This window comes from Pelophylax lessonae, assembly GCF_965119305.1.
Source record: "Pelophylax lessonae genome assembly, chromosome: 3".
Taxonomy (NCBI): domain Eukaryota; kingdom Metazoa; phylum Chordata; class Amphibia; order Anura; family Ranidae; genus Pelophylax; species Pelophylax lessonae.
The window spans coordinates 557962192-557985998 of NC_138770.1; the positions used below are offsets into that span (position 1 = coordinate 557962192).

The following is a 23807-nucleotide window of genomic DNA, read 5'->3' on the forward strand; positions in this document are numbered from 1 at the left end:
ATCTAGCAAACAATCAGCTACTTTAAGAGACATCTATACTACTTATACCACTAAGAAAATGTTAAATTATTTAGCACACAATCACAAACTTTTAGTTAGCAGTTAGCTGCAAGCAGGCAAAATTTCTAGCAAACAACTAGGCAGTGCAAGAAGTAAAGAAAGACTTAAACCAGCATACAAATCCCTAATTTATAGCCAACATGGGGACCCTTAGAATACAATTAAATAGACCTCTATTAAGCAACATATGATATCCTACAACAAGCCATCAAAAAATGTCCTATCACATAGCCTTTTTTTTTTTCAATTTCATTTGGCTAGATCATGTACACCAATTTTGCTACTTTGCTAATATTTGTTGCTCTATGGCAAAAATTACCTAATTGTATCAAAGCTTAGGGCAGTTGAGCCGGATGAAATCTCAATACAGGTCTCAGTTTGATTAACCTCCCTGGCGGTATGATTATGTCAGGAATTACATACCAAAAGCGGTACAATTGTTTTCATGGAAATTTGGCGTTATGTATTATAGGCCTACAATTCTTAGTAATTACTGACTTAAACCTGACCAAAACAAGACTCTAGTAGACATCCCAGATGTGATAAATTTGAAACACAAACACGTGAATTATAATCAAATCAATAATATTATTTTATTATTTAATATATAATATATATAATAAAATTATATTATTGATTAGATTATAATTCATGCATTATATATTATAGATATATGTGTATATATATATATATATATATATATATATATATATATATATATATATATAACGCATGAATTATAATTGAATCAATAATATAATTTTATATATATATGTGTGTGTGTGCATATATATATATATATATATATATATATATATATATATATATATGCGCATATATATATATATATATATATATATATATATATATATGCATATATGTATATGCATATATATATATATATATATATATATATATATATATATATGCATATATATAATACAAAATGTGTTTTGTGTTTTGTGCAACGTTTTTTCTTTTTTTTTTTTTGAATTTCCCTCCCTAGTTCCGCTCCCATGCAGCATTGCTGCTGCAGGGAACGGAACTAGGAAGTGATCAGACCGACGGAGGACGGAGGAGCGGTGGGACTCTCTGCTGGCGATCTCAGCAATGAGAGATCATTGCTGGATCGCCAGGATAAGGTAAGAGAACACCGCTGCGCTCTCTGCAATCCACCCCGAGCTAGACTCGGGGTTACCGCTCCTGATATGAAAAAAACCAACCCCGAGTCACGCTCGGGATTACCGCCTAGGAGGTTAATCAGCTACAACAATTATTATGTTTCTCTATATATATTTTTAATTCTGCACATACACAGTATTTTGAATGTGTTTTAATTCATCCTAATAATCCCTAATAATCCTATTTATTTTTGCATATTTTGCATAAATTATGTATAGCGGTAAAGGTCACATGACACACTTCTTGGCAGGAATTGCAAAATCTCCAGGGCCTCTAAATACAGTAGAGTAAATGAATAAGGGAGGGTTGATGCTCTGTTTTTTATGCAGCCTTTCTCTGCAGTGCAACATAACAAAGGCAAACCATAGATCTAACAGATGGAAGAAACACTGAAGCCCATATTCATTTTAATCTCTTCCTAAGGGATTAACTAAGAACTCCTGTAACAACATTTAATTACATCTCCATGTCTCTTTGATTGATAGCCTGGCAAGGGTTACTGGAACACAACTGAAGTTTTAAGAAAGGGCAAACTACAGCATATGCAAAGAGTTTTTCGACTGTGCAGCAAGGAAGCACAAGACAAATAAACCAGATTATACAGTTATTTAGACAAAGCAGTGAAAGATTAATTGTGATATAGGAATGTGGCATTTTTTTTCGAAACAATCAGATTTCAGTTTACTGGATTCAAATTAGTGAAAAATGAATTAAAACTGGATTTATTTGTTTTTATGTAATGAAATCTTTCATGTCCAGACGTCTTTGAAGCCTAGATGTCCAGGCTGAATTTAGTAGCTCCAGTATGTGTTGGCTAACTTAACTATAAGTATATGACTAATTTGCCCACCTAAATAACTGTAACATCCAACTCTCTCTCTCTCTCTCTCTCTCTCTCTCTATATATATATATATATATATATATATATTATGTTTTACTACTAGTACTATGCAATTAAACATGCATTAAACGGAGGTGCATTGGATTTGGAAGAATAAATCACCTCTAACATTCAGTGTCCTACGTGTGAGGATATTAATGTATTATGTAAAACTTTTAAATTATTTTTTACATTTTATAATGGGGTGCCTCAAAACTGTCCATGATTTTAGAGGGTGCCTTGAGATTGCCCATAATTTTAAAGGGTGCCTTGACTTAAAAAAGGCTGAGAAACACTGTGTTAAACCATCTCATGTCTTGAAAATGTGACACATTCATTATAATTCAAATGACTTATTTTTCTCGCCCATAGTATGCTAAAATGTATTTAAGAGTGTAAACTTTTTTTTTTATTGATTGTTTGCAGGAAAAATGTGAAATGATCCCCAGAACTAAATTCTGGAAGAAAATGAAGCCTTGTTAATTGACTTGGGCCATTTAAATTCTTAGTGGGATCTTTAATGAAAAATGTTTCCAGTTGCTATTTGTGTTTTTGTTTACAAGAACAGTTATTCATCATTTACCAGAAATTGAAAAAGAAAACCTTACTGAAAACCTAATTGAATAAAATAAATAAGAATCATGTGTGTCCTTTCCGTTCTCACAGCAGATAATATACCAAAGGAGTAATTGTTCTGTGCCCATTTCAAATGCCCAGCCAGGTTCTGATGATGTATTCGTTTTTTATTCCCAATGACGTTAACACAGATGAATGTGAAAATAAATGACTATGTATCCAGTTAAATTTCCAGTATATATAGTTATTTTTTTTACTATAATTCAACATAGGAATCAGTCAGTTGACATTATGGGAGGCCTGGAGAAATGTGGAGATGCTGCAATCAATCAAATCATGTAAACCAAAACAGGGAGATCAAAAAAGCTCTGGGCAACACCTCAGCTGTTTTTTTTCCTCTTAGTTTTATATATTTGTGCCAATATGGTTCAGAAATATTTTACATCTTCAAAATATACAAAACCCGCAGGTGATTCAAACCACCATCATCCATTCAAAGCTGACATTTACGTTTATCAAGAAAAAAAATTGGATAAGTCCTTGGTAAATTGCGTGAAATGCTGTAAAAGCATTTTTTTTAAAATTTAAAGCCATTATAAGCATGTAAGTATTTTTTAAGAAATGCCACATTGCCTCACTTGTCTAGATTGCCATTTTTTGTTAAAGTTTCATTCAGAGAACATTAAAGAAAGCCAAATTATTTTAAAATGAACACAAAGCTTATATTCATATCCAGCCAAATGTTACTTTTGAAAAGGATAACAGCAATGCCTACATATAAGGCTAGTGAATTGGTTTGTGAATCAATATTATTCACACTGATTGGAAGTCTTATTGACAAACCATTTGGGGGGCTTTAGAGAAGAGGAAAATATGAAAATGTCAATAGACCACAATGACTTTAAGTTGTGAGCTAGCATCCATAGGCTCAAAGACCTTCCTTGATTGCTGCACACTGCATACTGGCATTGCATTGTCTTAGTATGGACATAGTACAGGGAACCTATTATCAAGTGCAAAGGAAATTGCAGGAACTGATAATCCACAAATCTTAGCTTGGCTTTACAGTTGAGATAAGAAGGAGGTGTATATTTTCTTTAAGCGATTTCAGATCAGTGTTATTTGTTGGTGTTTCCCATAAAGTATGCATGTACAACACAGTAGTAGTAATGTAACATAGGCCCAACTCAGCTTGCTACCCAAGTCACAAACAATCAACTATCTACTGTACATAAATCACCAAAATGATGTGTTTAATTTGCCTACATTTTTAATTTTACTTAAAATAAACATAAAAACATCTAAACCAAATAATAATAAAAAGAAAGAAAGAAAATAACGGTCTCCTGTGTAAACAGAGCAATAAAAAAAAATTAATTTTAATTTTGATCTATATAAAATAACAACTTCATGAGCAAGTAGGAAATGTTAACACTTCTATTCTTTTTCCATTCATTTCTCTTATTACCCTTTCCTTGCACATACTCTTTTTCTTTAAATGACATGGCTATTTATATCAAGTACTGTGCTCAATTCTTTATGTACTCATAGAGGATCGCAGTTATAAAATAACTGCACCTTGTATTTGCCTAAAACACAGTAGGCTTATTTACTAAAGAAATAGAGCCTGTTGAGTTAATCTACCGATTAGGACAAAGATGTGTTCACTTTGAAAACCCAATCAAATGAAATTAAAAAAAAAAAAAAACACAGATCACAGATTCACCTTGCTAAACTAAAGGAACGGTCTCTGCTCCTTTAGTAAATTTAACCTATTAACTGCAGAATATCCAAGTATTCTATGTAATGGTGGCTTTGAAAGTAGTTGTTTGTAATTGATCTAAGTATAAGCAGACACAAACAAGGGATTTATCATCCATTAAAAGATCGAACAATACAACACACAATAGTTCTATTGTACTCTGTGATCACCTGAAAATATGGGTCATAAAAACAATGCATAAATCTAAACTATCTATAACAAATTACCAATTAATTGATCTGTATTAGGAGTGATTCTTCAACCCACACGCAGTTCAAGTGCAAGCAACAAATATCCACCACAGCTGATCAACTTGGCAGATTTCAAATTGATCAAATGGTAGAAAGAATGAACCTAAATAATATTGTTTTTTCAGAATGACATACATATTTACTTGTTTCCATGCAGCAAACGTTGTTTTCTTTCTCAAAAATTATTTTGTTTATGAATTACTTAACATTCCAGTAACTTATATATGAAAGAGTAGTGTAATTAAACTTACCAATTTTTTATCTTAAACATAGGTTTACTGGAAACATCATTAAAGCCAGTGCACCTGAACGTCTTTATATAGTTTTCTAGGTGAAAAATGTTTACATTTTTGCAACAATAGACCCCTCCCTCAACAGTAGATCTCTTCTAGCAACAAATGACCCCCAAGCAACATACCCCCCCCCCCCCGAAACAATAATATACCTCCCAATCAACAATAGACTGCAATGCAAAAATAGATCTACTCCAGGAACAATAGATCCCCCAGGAGCAAGCATTAATGGACCCTCCAGCACCCCTTGCCATTACATACATTCAGTGCTGGAGGTGCCGAAACTGCGTTCTCCCACATTCCTGCTAAAGAAAAGCCCTGGTGGTCACTAAGACAGGAAATGAAAAGAAAACTCTTGGCAACAGTAATCCAGGCACCAGCAAAATCTGGATAAAGGTTCTAATCCTTCTCCACTCCAAAACTGAAAAATGAGTCTGGAACTCATATTCAAAAAAATCTATACCTACATTTCAGACAGCAATCCTTTCACAATATGATGGTTGTTTAAATTTGTTTAGTTTACTATGAATAAAAAGAGAAATAAGCTAAAATCAACAATTACAAAAACATATCAGTAGCAAAATGAGGCACAAAAATATATTGATAAGAATATGAAATAAACAAGTAAAGCAAGCAAATCAATAGTGAAATTGCTAAATGGTGATATGGATGGAGTAAATAGCTGTATGTTGTAATTATGGTTACCTTTAACTTACATAGTATTTATTAACATATTAACGAAGGGGAGGATTTAATGACTTGGACCACCGAGAAATTATCATCATCATGGGGTACAATGTAATATAATTATCATTGCGATAATGTTGCTATTTTTATCAGAATCAGAGGCCCTAGAGGCCTTTGCACAAGACTCTAAGTTTGAAGGAGACTTTTAAACTCAGAATCCATGAAACACTACTAAGAGTATATGGGGCGCTGAAACTTTAGTTTCCCCTATCCCATGTTATCCAGCAATTACAGTATTTGTGTCATAGGATGGGTCTCAGAACGGACTCCTTGTGCACCAGGTGTAGTAGGGATTGTGGAGACCTCATTCACCTCCTGTGGCGTTGCCCCAAGCTTCACAGGTATTGGATGGCGGTGGTCCGGACTGTTAATGCTGCATTTTTACTATCTGTACCGGTGGACCCGAAGCCGTACCTTCTTGGCATGGTGGAGGATTACTCGCCTGATACCAACATACGGTTGGCAATGTCTAGGGCTTTGTTTCAGGCCCGAAAGCTCATTTTGCAGCACTGGACGTCCCCATCCCCTCCCACATTGGAGATGTGCGTGCACACCATGGGAACTACTCTGCGCTGTGAGCACCTGATATATCAACATAGAGATGTACCGCTAAGATATATGAAAAAATATGGGGTGGGTGGTTGGCGCAGCCTGGACTGGCCCCCGCAGATCTAATCATGGACCGTTTGTTGCAATAGTGCCCTATGTTTTTGATGTGGGGGTGGGGAGGGGAATGTATGTTGTGCCATGGGACCATGACCGGGTAACTGGATGTATTCTGCTGGTGATGTGCTCATCTGGGAGTGCTGTAAATATTCTACTTGATTGTTTATTCTCTCTTTGCAAGAGAGCTTATTTTGTGAAGCCTGTGAACTCTTGTTTTGTTCAATAAAAATTGTTTCTGATTTAAAAAAAAAAAAAGTATTTGTGTAATATGTTCCTAGCTATATAAAACCTAATAGCCTTTTTAAAATAAGCATGCTTTAGTGAGCAGCAAAATGGAATAATCTGTTGACTGGTTAAAGCAACACAGACAGTTCTTCTTTCAAACACTTTTAAAATGTAGGCCACCTGTGCCTAGATACTAATTTATTTGCAATACTGTGGTATGTCCAATGCAGACATTTATTAGAAAATACGAGCAAATTTTGCACGGTAAGAATATATCTACACACTATGAAAAATGTTTCTCACAACAATTCCTTTAATTTTGTTTTTTAACTTTTTATTTTGTAAGCATGAAAGCAAAAAAAAAAAATAAAAGTGCCAAATGACAAACAAAATTGATAATACATTATATGTACATTTTCATATGTCATTAATAAACATCAGTTTATTAGGTGATGGATGTAATTTGGACGTGAACCACAAACAATTATCACAGTATACGTGCTTAACCTTACATTGGTGCACAAAACACACTAATAAAATTTAAAAGAAAAGCTAAAGCAAAACAAAATAGACAATTGAATCCATTGTTTAAATCTTGTACACCCCAAAATAAAAAACACATGTGCACTGAGATCATTTTTTTTTATGTAAATGCTGATTTTGGAACCCCAGATGGGGAGAATCAAACTGATATGTTCACCAGTCCGAAGAGGCAACTTTCTGTAATTGATGTAACTAAATTAAGCATGCAGTATTAAAGAGGCAGTGATTCCCAGATAGCAATGCAAAATTTGCAAGCACAAATGTGAAAATTAAAGCATAAGTGAACACAAAGAGTAATAAATATGACTAAAAATCCTAAATAGATTCCTATTGTAATCACTAGTTACTTAAAAAGTAAAAAAAAAAAAAAAAATATCTTAGCACTTTCCTTAGCAGTACATTCATAAAACATACTATATCAGGAAACTTTTTTGATCACATACTACACTAACAAATTTATTTATGCCCCACCCCTATATGAGAAGAGACTCCTAAATATCAATGGGACTGATTTATTAAGGGCTTGTCAGGCTAGAAAACATGTTGGGATGTCAAACAAACCAAACAGATTAAAATGAATTTTTGTTTTTACTATTCAAATATTATCTTAACCTGATTGGTGTGAAATTAACACATTTTATCTGCTGTAACCTAACCATAAGCAAATCATCCCTAGTTTACTATTCGGTAGTAAACTGCATTTTAAGTCTCAACTTTTGTGTTTATTTATTTGTACTATGATTAAAAGACAAAAATGCAGTGCTGTTAATAGCTAAAATGCTAAAATCCCTGACAAATTTAGCAAACAAATGCATGCTTTTCAGACATACTGTATATTGATTAATTTACTACAGGAGTAGAGACTGTTCACAAAGCAAAGTTAACTTAACTTAGTGAAGAAGATGACTTCAATTTTGAATAGCCAAACATTGGCAAGCAAGAAAAATATTTTAGCTTGCACATGACAAATTCTTTCGAATTATTGAAGAATGCATATAGGGGATGGTTTAGTAAAAGCAAATTGGCTGTTCACTTTACAAATACATTTTTTATTTGCAAAGGAATTTTTTCTTGGCTTAGTGTTTGGGGTGAAAATAACTTTGAAAACAATACCTAATGAAGTGCAAGGAAAATAAATAAAACCATATTTTTGCTTGTACATGATTGGATGATGGAAGTCATCACAGGTTCCAAACAATTGGTAAGCTAAAGGAAAATTCCTTTGCAAAGTGAACAGACTATATGTCTTTAAAATATTAACCTCATAGTATTAACTATTAAAACTATATGTATTTATATAAGTTATACATTGTAACCAAATATTATTATTTTCCTATGATTCCTTAGAGGAGAATTAGTAATAATTATAGCCAATTCAATTCCACATTTTTTTTTTTACAGAAATATGTTACATCCTGCACGGCAAGACTCCTTCTTCTGGCTGCACTTGTCCAAGTCCATCACCTGGCCAGGTTGATGGCCCCATAGAAGTCTGTGGGAGTGTAATGCACAGGTGCAGCCAGCAGAGGGAGTCTTGGGATGTAAACAGCCCCTATAGGCAATGGGAAACAGATCTTGGTAAGTAAGGATCTGTGTAGAGGGAGTGTGTGATGGCTTAGGTCAGGACATAAGGGTACAGGGGCAAAAAGAACAAGTGCACATTGCCTGAGAGTACACTTATTCTTCAAATTTATTTTTATTTCTAATACAGCACTGTGTATACTAACAGACTAAATAGACTGTTCACTTTGCAAGGGAATTTTTCCCAGAGTTTAGGAAAAGTGGTATGGTGTGGTGCTTATTTCCATCATCTTATCATATGCAAACAAAACAGATGTATTAATCTTCCTTGCATGTGACTGGGTATTCTTTGAAAAGTGAAACTTCACCTCATTCACTAAGCTCTCAGATACATTTCCTTGCAAAGTGAATCTATTTGCTTTTAGTAAATAAACCAACAAAAATTGAATTTAAACAATGGTTTCTAGTATACATTCCTTTGTATGAAACAGGGCGATGCTGCATGACAATAAATAGATTTTTTTCTAATTCTTAGGAAAATATAATAATACAGCCTTACAATTTCCTAATTTCAAATATTTTAAATTATTTGACATGCTGTTGTAAAACCAAAAAGGCTGCACTGGGTTATTAGAAACAAAAAAGCTATATCTCTTTTTTTGGTTAATGACATAGTGAAAAATTGCTAATAACCAAAACTTATTGCAGGCAAACACACAGAATAAGATAAAAATATAAAAATAGCTTGTTTTTGTATAACCCAAATTCCCTGCAAATACATAGTGGAAATCTTTGCCAGACTATAATTTAAAATAAAAATAAAAGTCATACTATTATAGGGCTTTACAAACTGCGTATAAAAAGCTGCAGTTGGGATTCCATTAAAAGCAATGAAAATTGCAAGTTACCAGTCACGATTTTACTCCCGAAATTATTTCTGATGAAGGTAGCAACACCATCCGGTTGCGTTCACATGTGGTGCTCACAACACTGATGTGTCTAAAGCATGCTGATATGCCTTGACTTTTACAAAATGTGAGTAAAATATTTACCAAAAAAGAAATATTACTATTAAATTACAACAAGGGTATTAATTAATCATGGTTCTGCAATAATCCAAAAGCTGTTATCAGACTTTTCTTGTTCACACAAATGGGTAGGTAATTTGAAAAGGTTCTTATTTGCTTAAGGTTAACCTGTAGTGAGAGCACGCCATAGCAGTCCTTCTATGAATTATCTATCTGTCCCTTTACTCAAAAGCATCAATGACCAGGAACAGGCAGATTAGAAAGGTAGGGTAGAAACCATAAATCTTAATCTACATACTCGTTCCAAATGTGTGAAATCCACTGGATTGGCATGACAGCCCTGACATCCCTTTAAAAAGCTCTGAATGCCCGGGAGTGGGAAAGAACAGCAATCATGTGACCATTGTGATTGGCTTGCACATTGGTCACATGTTTAGGACCTGGTGCCGCCGGCTACCCATAGTTAGCCCGGAGCAAGAGTTGTCTTTGACAGCTCAGTCTCTGCACTGGGAGTGTGGCTGTCAACACAAAAACATTGGCCGTCCAATGACACATATGTGCAGTGTGTGGGCATTTAAGCCCATCCTTTTGCCGCCTCCCATATGTGTTACAGGGGTAGCAACAGGTTATCTATATTTAGTACGAACACAATCCCAATAAATATGTTATCATAGTGGATTCTCTGATTTGCCAGTTTACCCTGTACTCTTTTTTTTTCCTCGGAGTAGTTATAGTCTAATTCATATTTTTGATTTCTTACATTTTAAATTTAGAGCCATATATATTTGGGAAGAAAAACAATTGGCAGATCTGACTGTCCAACTGCAGACACATTTTTTTTAGTAATTAATATATAGAGAAGATTGGCCTTCACTTCCTGTACCAGTAGCTCTTATTTCCAAGGCAAGTAGTGAAGGAAAACTGGAAAAAAAAACATTCAGACTTTCTAATCCATATACAGCATGTTTACAATAATTGTTTTTTTTTTTATTGATGCCTTTTTCCTTTTGGGAATGGTCCCCCTAAAGTCCCGTGGGAAAATAAAAAAGCAGGACAGTGGTTCTATCTTTCTCCCACTCTTTCAAAAAAAGAAATACAAAATGTCTGAAATTGCTTTAAATACTGCATAGCAACAATAAATTAATTGAGCAACTCAACAATGTTTTCTAAGTTTGGTTATGCATTGTAGATTTCGATATCATTAGATATTAGTGTCCCAACCTTGAGAAGAGACTGTAATTTATATTTTGTTTATTTTACCACTTCAGACCGGTCTATAACAAAAGCATACATTCTCTGCAGCTGCAATTTTATTCTAAAGTAACAGGAAGCACATTTTCAAAAATTGGGGGAAATATTACATCCTGAATTATTGAAAATAAATATATTTACTGGAACGAAGGCCTCTGCTTTGCAAATGATAAAAACCATCTATATGAATTAAGAATGATGAGACCTAAACAGGGGCAATGATGGCTTCGGCCTTTTCAGTTTTTCTATACAAATGCTATAAAGATCCAGTTTAAATAAAAGGCAATGGCACTGCTCTTAGAAAATTGTTAAAAACCTCTCTAGTATTGAATTGTGATATGCCTAATAAATAATCATCTAGTAGCTATCTATTTGCCTCTTCTATATTAACTACAGAAGTTTAAAATTCAAATAAATACTTATTTAAATAATTATTTTAACCCCTAGGCACATTTTTGGTATTTAGTTATCAGCAACTGACCCATATTTACACTTTTCTACTTTCCAACAGGCAACACAAAAGAGAATCTTCAAAATCCTTCATTGATTTGCTACTCTTATGCCTTCTTACAGACCTGTGCTGAATTTATAGAGGTTGTCAATATCAACCCAATACTCATTTGAAAAAAAAAAATCTTCAAAAAAAAAATACATCCATGTCTTTCACATTCAATCAACATTAGTAAAAGGGTTATTACTAGGCTAATGCATACACAAATACTTTTCATCCATGCACAACAGTACAATTAGCACAGAACATTCCAAAACATGACAATGGTTATGGGTGCCCAGGAGACTCCAGCACAGATTATTCCGGAAACAGCCTAAATGAAAGCAATGACAAACATTTTGACTTGACCAGAATAGTGCTTCTTGTACCATACAGTGAAGATGTTATGTAGAAAAGTACAAACTGGAGAGACTCAGTGTAGTCTGGTGATTTAGAATGGTGAGGAACACATGCTAATTACAATGCAAACAATTAGTTGGAGAGGAGAAGGCTTTTTTGGCTGCTTTCAGGTAACTATTTCTTGTCCACGCATTAAACTAAAAGGATATGGCAGGATAACCTTGGACACAATGAAATACTATTTTTAATTCTGAACCCCATACTTATTGACAACCTACTTGGACCATTTTTCCATCTGGACCCTCTAGTTTAGGACTTTAGATGGTGACAATTATTTTTCTTTACAGGCACTCAACCCTCTCCCTCACAACAGCAACAACAACAAAAAAATAATAGTTACTAGTAATTCCGGCATCTATACATTTTAACAAAAAAGGCCCAAGTAGCATTCAAATTAGTCATTTCAAAAATAAAAGTAGTCAAACATTTATAGTACACTGTTTTAGGTACATTTGCAAAGATGTCCCTGCATCCGTGCCTGGTTCAACATGATGCCCCAATGGGTAAGAAACCTTTAAATTCTTGCTTCTACGCAATAAAGAGAATGCCCCTATCGTTGCATTCCATCAGCAGGTAAGTGGAAATGGCAATGTCTTTGATTTCCTCTGTTCATTCTACATATATTTATATATATTTATATATTTACTATGTCAAAGTGTTTGTTTAGAAGCCCTGTATGTGGCAGTAGGCTTCCAGAGATGAGAAGAAAATATACAAGAGCCACAGGAGGGTAAAGAGGCTTGTTGTGAGAAGCTTGGCAGTCCGTGGCCCACCTAGCTCACCACCAATTTCAGGTCGCCTTCTGTAGAGCAGGACACCAACGCTTATGAATGCAAATATGGTGAAAAGGGTGACAGAGAAAGCCAGTGTGCCAGGTTGAACTTCAAAATCCCGTCCGTGTGCTGCATGGTAAATGGCAGCAATGGACCAGGCTACGCCGATTCCCAGGAACACATTGACTGCATTGCTACCAGTGACGTTACCTATGGAGGCATCAGCATACTGATCCTGGATAGCAGCCACTTTGCTTGCAAAAGTATCTGTAGAAAAACAAAAAAGTTTATTAGGTAATGCATGTTTATTACACAAAACAAATATGTTTTATTTGTTAGGCCCACTAGTAGCCATTCATCTTCTCCTTTTCATGTTTCCAATGGAGAATAGGAAAATAAAAGGGAGAATCTAAATGGTTTTCTTGGTCAACATTAACATAACATAACAAAAGACATGTATATGCTTCTATCCATGGGTCCTTTATATTAAACAAACCTTTTTTTAACACCTGTCAGCTTATATACCCAGGATTGTTCCCATCATAAGGCAAGGTTAGAACTGTGTCTCATAGGGAACCATCCAAGGACAGTTTGAAACACATTCATTGCTGTGTTGCCCTTACAGCTGAACTACAGGTGAACAGGTATCTGTTTGCCTTTATTTCAGCTTACAAAAAGGAAAAACATATATTACAATTAAAATATCTCCTCAATGTTTTCTGATTCTGCTCCACCAGACCTGTTTTCCAGATGCTTTTGCTAAACAAAACTATTCCGGCCTGTAACTGGACAAAGAAGAAGTGGCACTCCTGTGCTCACCCCTCCAGCAAGCATGTTCACAGACAGTTTTGTGCAAAGAAGTGGGGACCTGATTGGTTTACTGTACTCTCCTTCATTGTGGGAGCAATGAGTGTTGCTGTGCAAAGAATTTGAGGAGGCTCATATCAAAAGAGTCAGGTAAAGGATATTGACTCTGTGTATGTCTCCTATAATATAAACTTTTACAGAACTGCGTTAAGCCTATTGCGACACCTTTCAAACAGCCCTGGATTTTTTTTAGTATATTGCTTCACTCTATTACTGGAGTAGGATCTTGACTAAAGTGCATAAAACAAAATTTTGCCTATGAATATTTGCTATCTTGTAATATATTCAGCTATCCCTAGATGCTGTGTTAAAAAAACCCAAAAACAAACATGCTGCCTACAAAGTTCAACAGCTCAACCTAAAATATACACACAACTGTATGAGTTTGATCAGTGGCACCTCCTCTTCCCTCTACCTCTCTTCAGATGGCTCTGCATATAATTTTAAAGATGGCTTCTGCTGTGCCCAGTCCTTAGAAATACCCTTATGCCCTGTGATTCCTGTGTCATTTGGGTTACCCTTCATAAAAAAATATTTTTGTAGAACAAAGGAAAAAAATACACATACATATTGCAATATATACTGTCTAAAACACTGGTTTAAACAAATCTGAACAAAATAAAAAAATAAATAAATGACACAAAACCATTATAGTTTCCCTTTAAGTGTGTTATGGTATTCATTACACCATTTTACATAATGATGCTGTAAGTTTTTACATGCATTTTTGTGGTTTTTAGTATGCCAGGGTGTGCTACTAAAACAGAGTAATAGACTTCTCTAATAGTTATCACGGTGCTAGCCCAGAAAGCTGATTTTATAATTGTGCTGTATTTCCACAATTACTGCAAAACTCATGCTGCTTTCCATGCTACATCCAGACTAAAATGTGTATTTTCTTATGATGGGCTCATCTGCTGTTTCGCCTGAATTAATACACTTGCCGTCCACTGCATTTTCCAGTTATCTGCTTTAAACTGCATCCAATATGAAAACATATTTTAAATAAAAACAGTCTTCTACAAATAATTCTATTTTATAACCCATCAGGGTAAAAGAGGACACATTACAGTGAACCTCTATAGTTATTATCTTAGTTCTTGCAGTTTGTAATACATATTCAGATACTGTTAATTAGGAACACATTACCAAAATCCCTTTAATTAGAAATGTAAATGTTTATTTTTATACATTTTCATAGTGCTTACAAATTCATCTCAGAATACAAAGATAATCAGCATTGATCTCTGCCCCAAAGGATTTTGTAGCCAATTAAATTACCATCATTTGGGGAAGGGTGGGGGGGTCTTAGGGAAAAAATATAATGTAGCACGGGGTGTTAAGGATAAGTAAACAACAATAGGGACCTGAAACATTTGTAATGTTGATTTATTATTTTTACCTTTGGTAAATCTTTTAGTATTAGGGATTCGTTTTTAAGTCAGGTGAAAATACATAATAAGGTACAGATCAACAGTTAAAGAGGACATAGATTTTTCCAATAACTGTGCTTTTCTTTTTACTTTCCTATTTTATCCAATATCAAAGTGTAATGCATTTTTATACTCATCTAACACCTGCTCTAAATTCAGTCTTCTTGCAGGTCCCACTACCGTGAGAGCACCATCATTACCCAGGAACATTATTGATACAGAGCTACCAACTTGCTAGTTTGCCAGACATTAGCAAAAAAGTTTCATACGCAATGTGCATGTCCCATAAGGGATGAGGGGTGGGGGGCATTGAGGGGGGGAGGGGGCAGATGCATGCCAGACCTCTGACTTAAAGCTAAAGCATTATTGCACATTGAGGGTGCTGGCCTCTGAGGCTCAGAATGAGATGTTAGAAATGTGTATATATATATATATATATATATATATATATATATATATATATATATTTGAAAACAGGTGTGCTTGGTGTCTGGTTTTAACCTAATATGATAAACCTCATAGGTTTGTGTGCATAAAAGTATACTTTCACACATCCAATTTTAAAGATTAACAAGAGAAACGAAAAGATTTTACGTTGTATATACAATTTAACCACTTGCCGACTGCCTGTCGCAGTTTTACTGCGGCAGGCTGGCTCGGCTGCGCAAATCAACAAAGTATTACATCGGTCGCAGGCCTCCAGCCACCCACGATCGCTTCCCGCTGAGAGAGAAGAGCGGACAGCTGTTGTAAATACAGTTGACAGTTCTTCTCTCTGAAATGATCACAGAGCGCCTGTGATCCTTCTCTATAGGATCACAGGTCTATATTGTAATTTCACAAGCCCCTCCCCCCACAGTTAGTAAACACTGCCCTAGGCTCACATTTAACCCTTTGATCACCCACTAGGTTAACCCCCTTCCTTGCCAGTGTCATTATTACAGTAACAGTCCATATTTTTAGCACTGATTAATGTAGTAATGTCACTGGTGCCTCCAAAAGTGTCAAAAAGGTCAGTTAGGGGTCCAATCTTATGGACTCTCTAATGTTATATAGCAGAACGTGAAAAATATTGTTTTTTTTTCCAGAGTTGTCGCTATTTTTGTTTATAGCGCAAAAACTAAAAATCGCAGAGATGATCAAATACCACCAAAAGAAAGCTCTATTTGTGGGGAAATAAGGAAATCAATTTTATTTAGGTACAGTGACACACGACTGCGCAATTTTCAGTTAAATTAACGCAGTGCCGTATCGCAAAAAATGACCTGGTCATTAAGGGGGCAAATCCTTCCCATCCAGAACTGGTTAATAGGCCACATACTTTACTGAAAGGCAAAGTTGAGAGAAGTTGGAATTTTGTCCACATTATTGTTCACTGTGAAAAGATCATGTTTATTTTGCAAAGTTCACTCAGAAGTTTTAATCATGCACAAGGTAATTTTTTTTTTTAAATTTACCTTTTCTAGCACATGATTGATTGAAGTCAACACAGCTTCAGTGAACATTTACTTTCATTGACTCTCCTAAAAGAGAAAGGTGTTCTCTGGATTCAAGAAAAGATGACTATACTATGAATCACGACTTGCCTTTGGCTTTTTGCAGAGTAGCTTTCCCCTAAGTATTTGTCACTAAAAAGGAACTTCAGTCCCCATTAATTTTGCTCCGTCCCCCATCTGGCGCCACCATTTTTGTATTTTTGGTGCTTATACAGATGTGCTAAAGGACTCTGCTCAGCCTTTGGGTCTTGTCAGAGCCCTTTACTACATCTACACAAGCATGGGGAATTTTCCTACGCATGCACAAACACAGTACTTTTGGATCTTCTACACCAGCCCATCTCATGGACAAATGTGTGGGGAAACCCAAATGTGTGCATGTATGCTGATGGACTCACTCTGCCCTGTGGCACATCTGTGCTAGTGCAGAATATGGGGAGGGGGGCAATGAGGTGCAAACGTCATCCTACCTAGGTGATTCTTACTGCTGAAGAAATAAGATCATATTTCCAATACCAATAAAAGTCCATTTAGGCACTATGAGCTCAAAATGATGCTGTAAATTATGAAAGACCACTCAAAGATAATTTATATATACCACAAGCATACTCTTTTATAGATTTATAAGTATTTATTTAATACTAAACACCATAATCAGAGCATATTACAACAATACGTCAATTAACACTACCTTTCAAATATTTGTGATCATTCTCCCCATCATTATCATTAAACATACTGCTTATGAAATATAATGTAATAAGAAAGCCACTGATTTCAACAGAGAATTGTATATTTGTTACTGAATAGCACACAATGGATGATAATGATAATGGTAACCTCACTGTGAATTTAACTCCCTTTTTGCATTTTATTTTTCCTTAACCAATGAAAGTTGCATACAGAAAATACGTTTATTTTTGCTTTAACTGGATTTGGAAGCTACATCATTAGTCATAATATAATTGATAATAATAAAAAAAAATGAACCACATCTTAAATGTGTTGTATCATATTTTACAACATGCCTTATGAGATCATTCATTTCCTTTTAGCCCACATAAATGTTCTATATTTTGACATCTTAGAAAAGTAGCGGTAATTCTGGATGCCTGAGTTGAATAGGCAGTGCTATTTACTTCTAAATCCCAGACCTTACAAATTGGGAGTTTTAACTGGCAAGCTGATAAATATCTTTGCCATACTTCAACAGACCTTACAGACAGCAGACTCTAGACTTAATCTCGTAAACTTTAGTCTCAAATGTCATATCCATATAAATGTATTGGCCCAGTTTCTTTTATAAAATGTTCGGCAGTTGCTTATGTACAGTATTGCATGCTATCTCTGAAAGATAATTAACTCATTGGGGATCCAATCGGCTTAAATGCAAGCAGATTGTGCGCTTTGGCTTTAAAATGTCATTAAAGTGCTTCTCATGGCTCGCTAGACTATAAAAGACTTGAGTGTTTGCAGGGCTGCTTATAAAGATGTCTCGCAGATATTGGTATTTATTGGCTGCCTCTAAATTGAACTGCCAATTTATTAGGTCATACCAGTGGCTGCCATTTTCAATACAAACTACCAAATGGGTTGGGTTCCAGTAAAAAAAATAATTTGGTCATAGGAAAACAGTTACAAAGTGTGGAAAATACATTTTCAAACTTACATTTAGAGCTTTTTCTGGTCACCGAAAACCTATGCTTCAAGATAGGTTAAGATGTTTTATTGCTAAAAAAAGGTTTTATTTATAAATCATAAATATTCTCTCACGCCTATGGTATTCATTTTTTAAAGTGTTCTGATGTTAGGAAATGTTTAATCAGCAGTCAAATTGACCTCAGGCAACGCAGGGTTTTTTTTTACTGTTAGGGCTACAAGATTGTGCAATTCTCTCTCACAAGAGGTAGTTTCTGCGGGAAGTATGGCTACTTTCAAAAGACTCTTGGACGTACATCTCAAGGATCAAAACATTAAGGGGTATAAGAGATGATTACGGCCACGCGCGCCTACACAGGTTGAACTGGATGGACTATTGTCTCTATTCAACCTCAACTACTATGTAACTATGTAAATGATCAAACTACAATTTATATTATAAATATACGTTCATTGGGATTTTTCTTACCAAAAACATGTAGCAGAATACATATTGGATGTGTTTTATAGCAGAAAGTACAAAATATAATTTTTGTTTTTCAAAATTGTCGCTCCTTTTTTGTTGATAGCGCAAAAAAATAAAAATTGCAGAGTCGCTCAAACACCATCATAAGAAAGCTCTGTTTGTGGGAAAAAAGGACATCAATTTTATTTGGGTACATCGTCGCACAGCCGCGCAATTGTCATTTTAAATAACGCAGTGCCATATCGCAAAAAATTGCCTGGTCATTAAGGGGGTAAAACCTTCCGGGGCTGAAGTGGTTAATATATATATATATATATATATATATATATATATATGTAAAACACTGCATACATTGTTGGAGCTACTATATAAGCTACTATATAAGTAAATAAATAAATATAATACACTACTAAAGTTTCTTTCAAACTCACTGTATATTTCACTGTTTAGTTACTCCACTTAAGTTGTGGGTGCCTCTTGCCAAAGCTGAGACAACTTTTTTTTTTTTTTTTGCTACCAGAGCATATTTGCGGTTAAATGGGCATTCTAATAAACAAGTTCCTCTTATTAAAAAATATATTTTTGGTTGAAAAGCTTGCTACACAATTGTAAGATAAAAATGGGTTACATTACCTTTTGCATAGTTTTACCTCTTTTCATAACCTCAAGACTTTAAAATGTTATAAGTAACAATGGAATAGAACAAAATTGGCACTGAGTTATCTGTGCTATGCTTTATTATGGCCCTCTTTATTTGCATATATTGGATACTAAGTTCAATGGTGCAAGAAATTCAAAATGTAAATTTTCAAACAGCAAGACTGTACTGCCAATTTTACTGCTTCTCTCCCATCTATGAACAATACACACAACATGCAAAAATCAAAAGTGATTTGCATAACAGGCTTGACATCTCTACCTCTTCTTGCATATACAAGGAAATCATATTGCATAAAACATAGGACCTCTTCCTAGTGTAAGGAAATATACTGAAAAGAATAAAAACTAACAGCACTAATACGTTCAGGTGGGTGAAAAAAGGCAAAAATGACAGAGTAGATGGGATGTGCTTTACCTGTCTTAATGATAAAGTGTGTTATAATACAAGGAGACATGGAAGCATTCATCCATTTAACCTTCACATGACTTTGTCTCTGCTCGGGGAAGTTTAAAACAACCAATATCAAGTTAATAGAAATGTGACCAAATGTAAGAATGGGATTTTTACATTGAAGGTGGATAACAGTAGCTCGTTGAGCATTGACAAGTCATTCTGTAAATCTGGTCTGCTTTCTTGGCTCTTGATTGATGGTTTACTTGCTTATGGCAGGAATTATTCCAATAGGGATCTGACAGTCACAACGTGTGTTTAAATAAGAGTGTGTTTATTTTGTATGTTCTAGGCTGATAACGAATGTAGTAATTACCAAAGTTTTCACTAAGCATTTAGAAAGATTTTGAAGATTTTCATTAAATTATGTGTTTTTTAATTTGCAGGTTTTTCATTGTTTTTTTTTATTTATTTTTATAAATGTTTTTCATCACAATAGGATACAGAAAAAAGGGAAATACAAAACAAAATTTGACATTCATATTTCATACTCCTTAACTATTTATATATAGGGGTTAAACTTTTGTACATCTATAATAATTCAACAACTCCTTATACCATCATCATATTGCCTCAGCAATTCTCATACCCATTTGATTTAGAGTATCACTGTCTAAAACAGGGGTGGGGAACCAATCATTCGGTCCGGCCCCCATGACGCTGAGCTGTCAGAACAGAGTCTATGTTTCCTGTATAGTTCCGGCTCTGTCCTGAAAGTCTGAGTGAGTCACAGGCGAAGTGATATCAAATGCACTCCGCCTATGACCAATACAGGAAGCATCACCTCTATCTTTCTCCAGCACGGCGCTGCTCTTAGTCAGCAGTACCCACAGCAGTACCAGCTTGAGCCAGCAGTACCAGCCTAAGCCAGCAGTACCCACAGCCGTACCAGCCTTAGCCAGTAGTACCTACAGCTGTACCAGCCTAAGCCAGTAGTACCAGCCAGCATTTCCCACCAGCAGTACCAGCCAGCAGTACCCACCAGCGGTTCCAGCCAGCATTTCCCACCAGTAGTACCAGCCTGAGCCAGCAGTACCCACAGCAGTGCCCACAGCAGTACCAGCCTGAGCCAGCAGTACCCACAGCAGTAACTGAAGCAGTATCAGCCTAAACCAGCAGTACCAACAGCAGTACCAGTCTGAGCCAGTAGTACCCACACACCTGGGCGTTTTTGTAGCAGGCGTTGTTTTGGGCATTTTTTGGGCGTCTTTGGAGGCAGGCATAACATCAGAACTTCTGTGTAGGGGTATATATACACACACACATGTATGTATATATACACATACACATATATACAGTAGGTGTGAAATTAGCAGAACCCTATGCTTGTGCTAATGAAATAATTAACATGCATATGGCTTCTCTCCTATCACACCTATATGTGTGTATGTGTATAAATACATATAAGTGTGTGTGTATATATATCCCTATACAGAAGTTCAGATGTTATGCCTGCCTCCAAAGACCCCCAAAAAATGGCCAAAAAAAAAAACGACTGCAACAACACACCTGGGCGTTTTTGTAGCAGGCGTTTTTTTGGGCATTTTTTGGGCATCTTTGGAGGCAGGCATAACATCAGAACTTCTGTGTAGGGGTATATATACACACACACATGTATGTATATATACACATATATAGGTGTGAAAGTAGCAGAACCCTATGCTTGCGCTAATGAAATAATGAACATGCATATGGCTTCTCTCCTATCACACCTATATGTGTGTATAAATACATATAAGTGTGTGTGTATATATATCCCTATACAGAAGTTCAGATGTTATGCCTGCCTCCAAAGACCCCCAAAAAATACACACACACACATGTATGTATATATACACATACACATATATAGGTGTGAAAGTAGCAGAACCCTATGCTTGCGCTAATGAAATAATTAACATGCATATGGTTTCTCTTCTATCACACCTATATGTGTGTATGTGTATAATTACATATAAGTGTGTGTGTATATATACCCCTTTACAGAAGTTCAGATGTTATGCCTGCCTCCAAAGACGCCCAAAAAATGCCCAAAAAAAACGCCTGCAACAACACACCTGGGCGTTTTTTTGGGCATTTTTTGGGCGTCTTTGGAGGCAGGCATAACATCTGAACTTCTGTATAGGGGTATATATACACACACACTTATATGTAATTATACACATACACACATATAGGTGTGATAGAAGAGAAGCCATATGCATGTTAATTATTTCATTAGCGCAAGCATAGGGTTCTGCTACTTTCACACCTATATATGTGTATGTGTATATATACATACATGTGTGTGTGTGTATATATATACCCCTACACAGAAGTTCAGATGTTATGCCTGCCTCCAAAGACGCCCAAAAAATGCCCAAAAAAACGCCTGCTACAAAAACGCCCAGGTGTGGTTGCAGGTGTTTTTTTGGGCATTTTTTGGGGGTCTTTGGTGGCACGCATAACATCTGAACTTCTGTATAGGGGTATATATACACACACACTTATATGTATTTATACACATACACACATATTGGTGTGATAGGAGCGAAGCTATAATCATGTTAATTATTTCATAAGCGCAAGCATAGGGTTCTGCTATTTTCACACCTATATATGTGTATGTGTATATATACATACATGTGTGTGTGTGTATATACCCCTACACAGAAGTTCAGATGTCATGCCTGCCTCCAAACACGTCCACAAAAAAGCCCTATAAATGCCTGCAACAAAAAGCCGGATGTAAAAGTAGCGAAGCCACTAACCTGTTCTATATTAATTCTAATACAAACAAACTTTTTTCTCTGGTTCTGGACATGCTACAGAGCTGAAACTTCTTTTTTTTCAATAATTTTTTCAATAATTGGCTCTCTATCAAAAATGACAATTTTTAAGAACTTTTTTTGTGTGATTAATAGTCCCTGGGGCATGACCCAGAACCCTAGGCACTTTTTAGGGGCATTTATTGGGTTTTAGGGCTTCAAAATGGTGTTTTTTGATTACCGAAGTTCGGGTCCCATTGATTTCAATGGGGTTCTGAAATCCGGGCCGAACTTTTGGGAAGTTCCGGTGTTCTGGTCGAACCGAACTTTTGAAAAGTTCGATCATCCCTAATCAAGACATCTGTTCCCAGACTCAAGTAGTACCGACCGTCCAAAATCAAATAAAGAGAGTATAAATCCAGCACCAGGATGTCTTGGCATTAAAAATTTATATCTTTATTTAATCCATCAAACCATAAAAAGGAGTCCATTCCTAGAAATGGATGTGTTTTAGCCTCCTAGATAGGCCTTAGTCATAAGATCACTAAGACTTGCGCCCATGTAGGAGACTAAAATGCGTCCATTTTTAGGAATTGATTCATTTTTTTGGTTTGATGGATTAAATAAAGATATCAAATTTTAATGTCAAGACATCCTGATGCTGGATTTGTACCCACTTCAAGCTGATTGGTTTCAATGCAGAGTTGCACCAGATTCTGCACTCTCCAGTTTTAGTTAATCAAGCCGATATTGTCATGGTACAGCAAGGTTGGCAGTATGATAGGTAGGCAGGGTCAAATTTCTGCATTGCCACAGGCTGTTGAGCAAGAAGCAATGCTTTTGGGTGAACTAATAAAACTGTAATTATTTTTAACAAACTTTCTCTGTTTTAAAGAAACTGTTGTTTGCCTTACTATGCCTACTTTGCCTCTATTTTTATGCTGATTTCTGTCAGAAGCGCTGCCTTCATTATAGCAACTTTGTAATTCCAGTGTTGTAATTAGGAAAGCTGCAGTGTCTGCATTCCCTCAGGTGTGGCTGAGCTTTAGAATATAAAATAAATAAATAAATTCTTGCAGCAAGGGGTGCTTGTAATTTAACTTTATCCCAGTGCAGACTTCTAGCAGTCAATAAGATTTTTGAGGAAGTTAAGTACACACACAATATACAGAATACCTTGGACTGACTATTGCAATTTTACTTTTTTAAAGAAAGGTTTTCCTTTACGCATATGTAGCCATTCACATGTAAACTCCTCAGGCCTTAGGCACTGGCTGGCAAGTGGAACATTGCTACAAGAAGTCTATTAAGATGTTTATAATGTTAAATCAGTATTGTGAATAATTTAGCGGAAGGGGA

At 35.5% G+C, this 23807-nt stretch overlaps 1 protein-coding gene across 4 annotated transcripts in view; it reads right to left on the reverse strand.

The window, feature by feature from the left end:
* Positions 1-10893: 10893 nt before the first annotated feature.
* The window catches only part of LOC309549163 (sodium/calcium exchanger 1), a 469142-nt gene continuing 456228 nt past the window's right edge, over positions 10894-23807 (reverse strand). For all 4 annotated transcript variants that reach the window (XM_082249230.1, XM_082249227.1, XM_082249228.1 and 1 more), the window contains exon 8: positions 10894-12936. In XM_082249230.1, the coding sequence (XP_082105356.1) occupies positions 12560-12936 (377 nt within the window). In that variant the 3' untranslated portion in view covers positions 10894-12559. The remainder of the gene's footprint in view (positions 12937-23807) is intronic.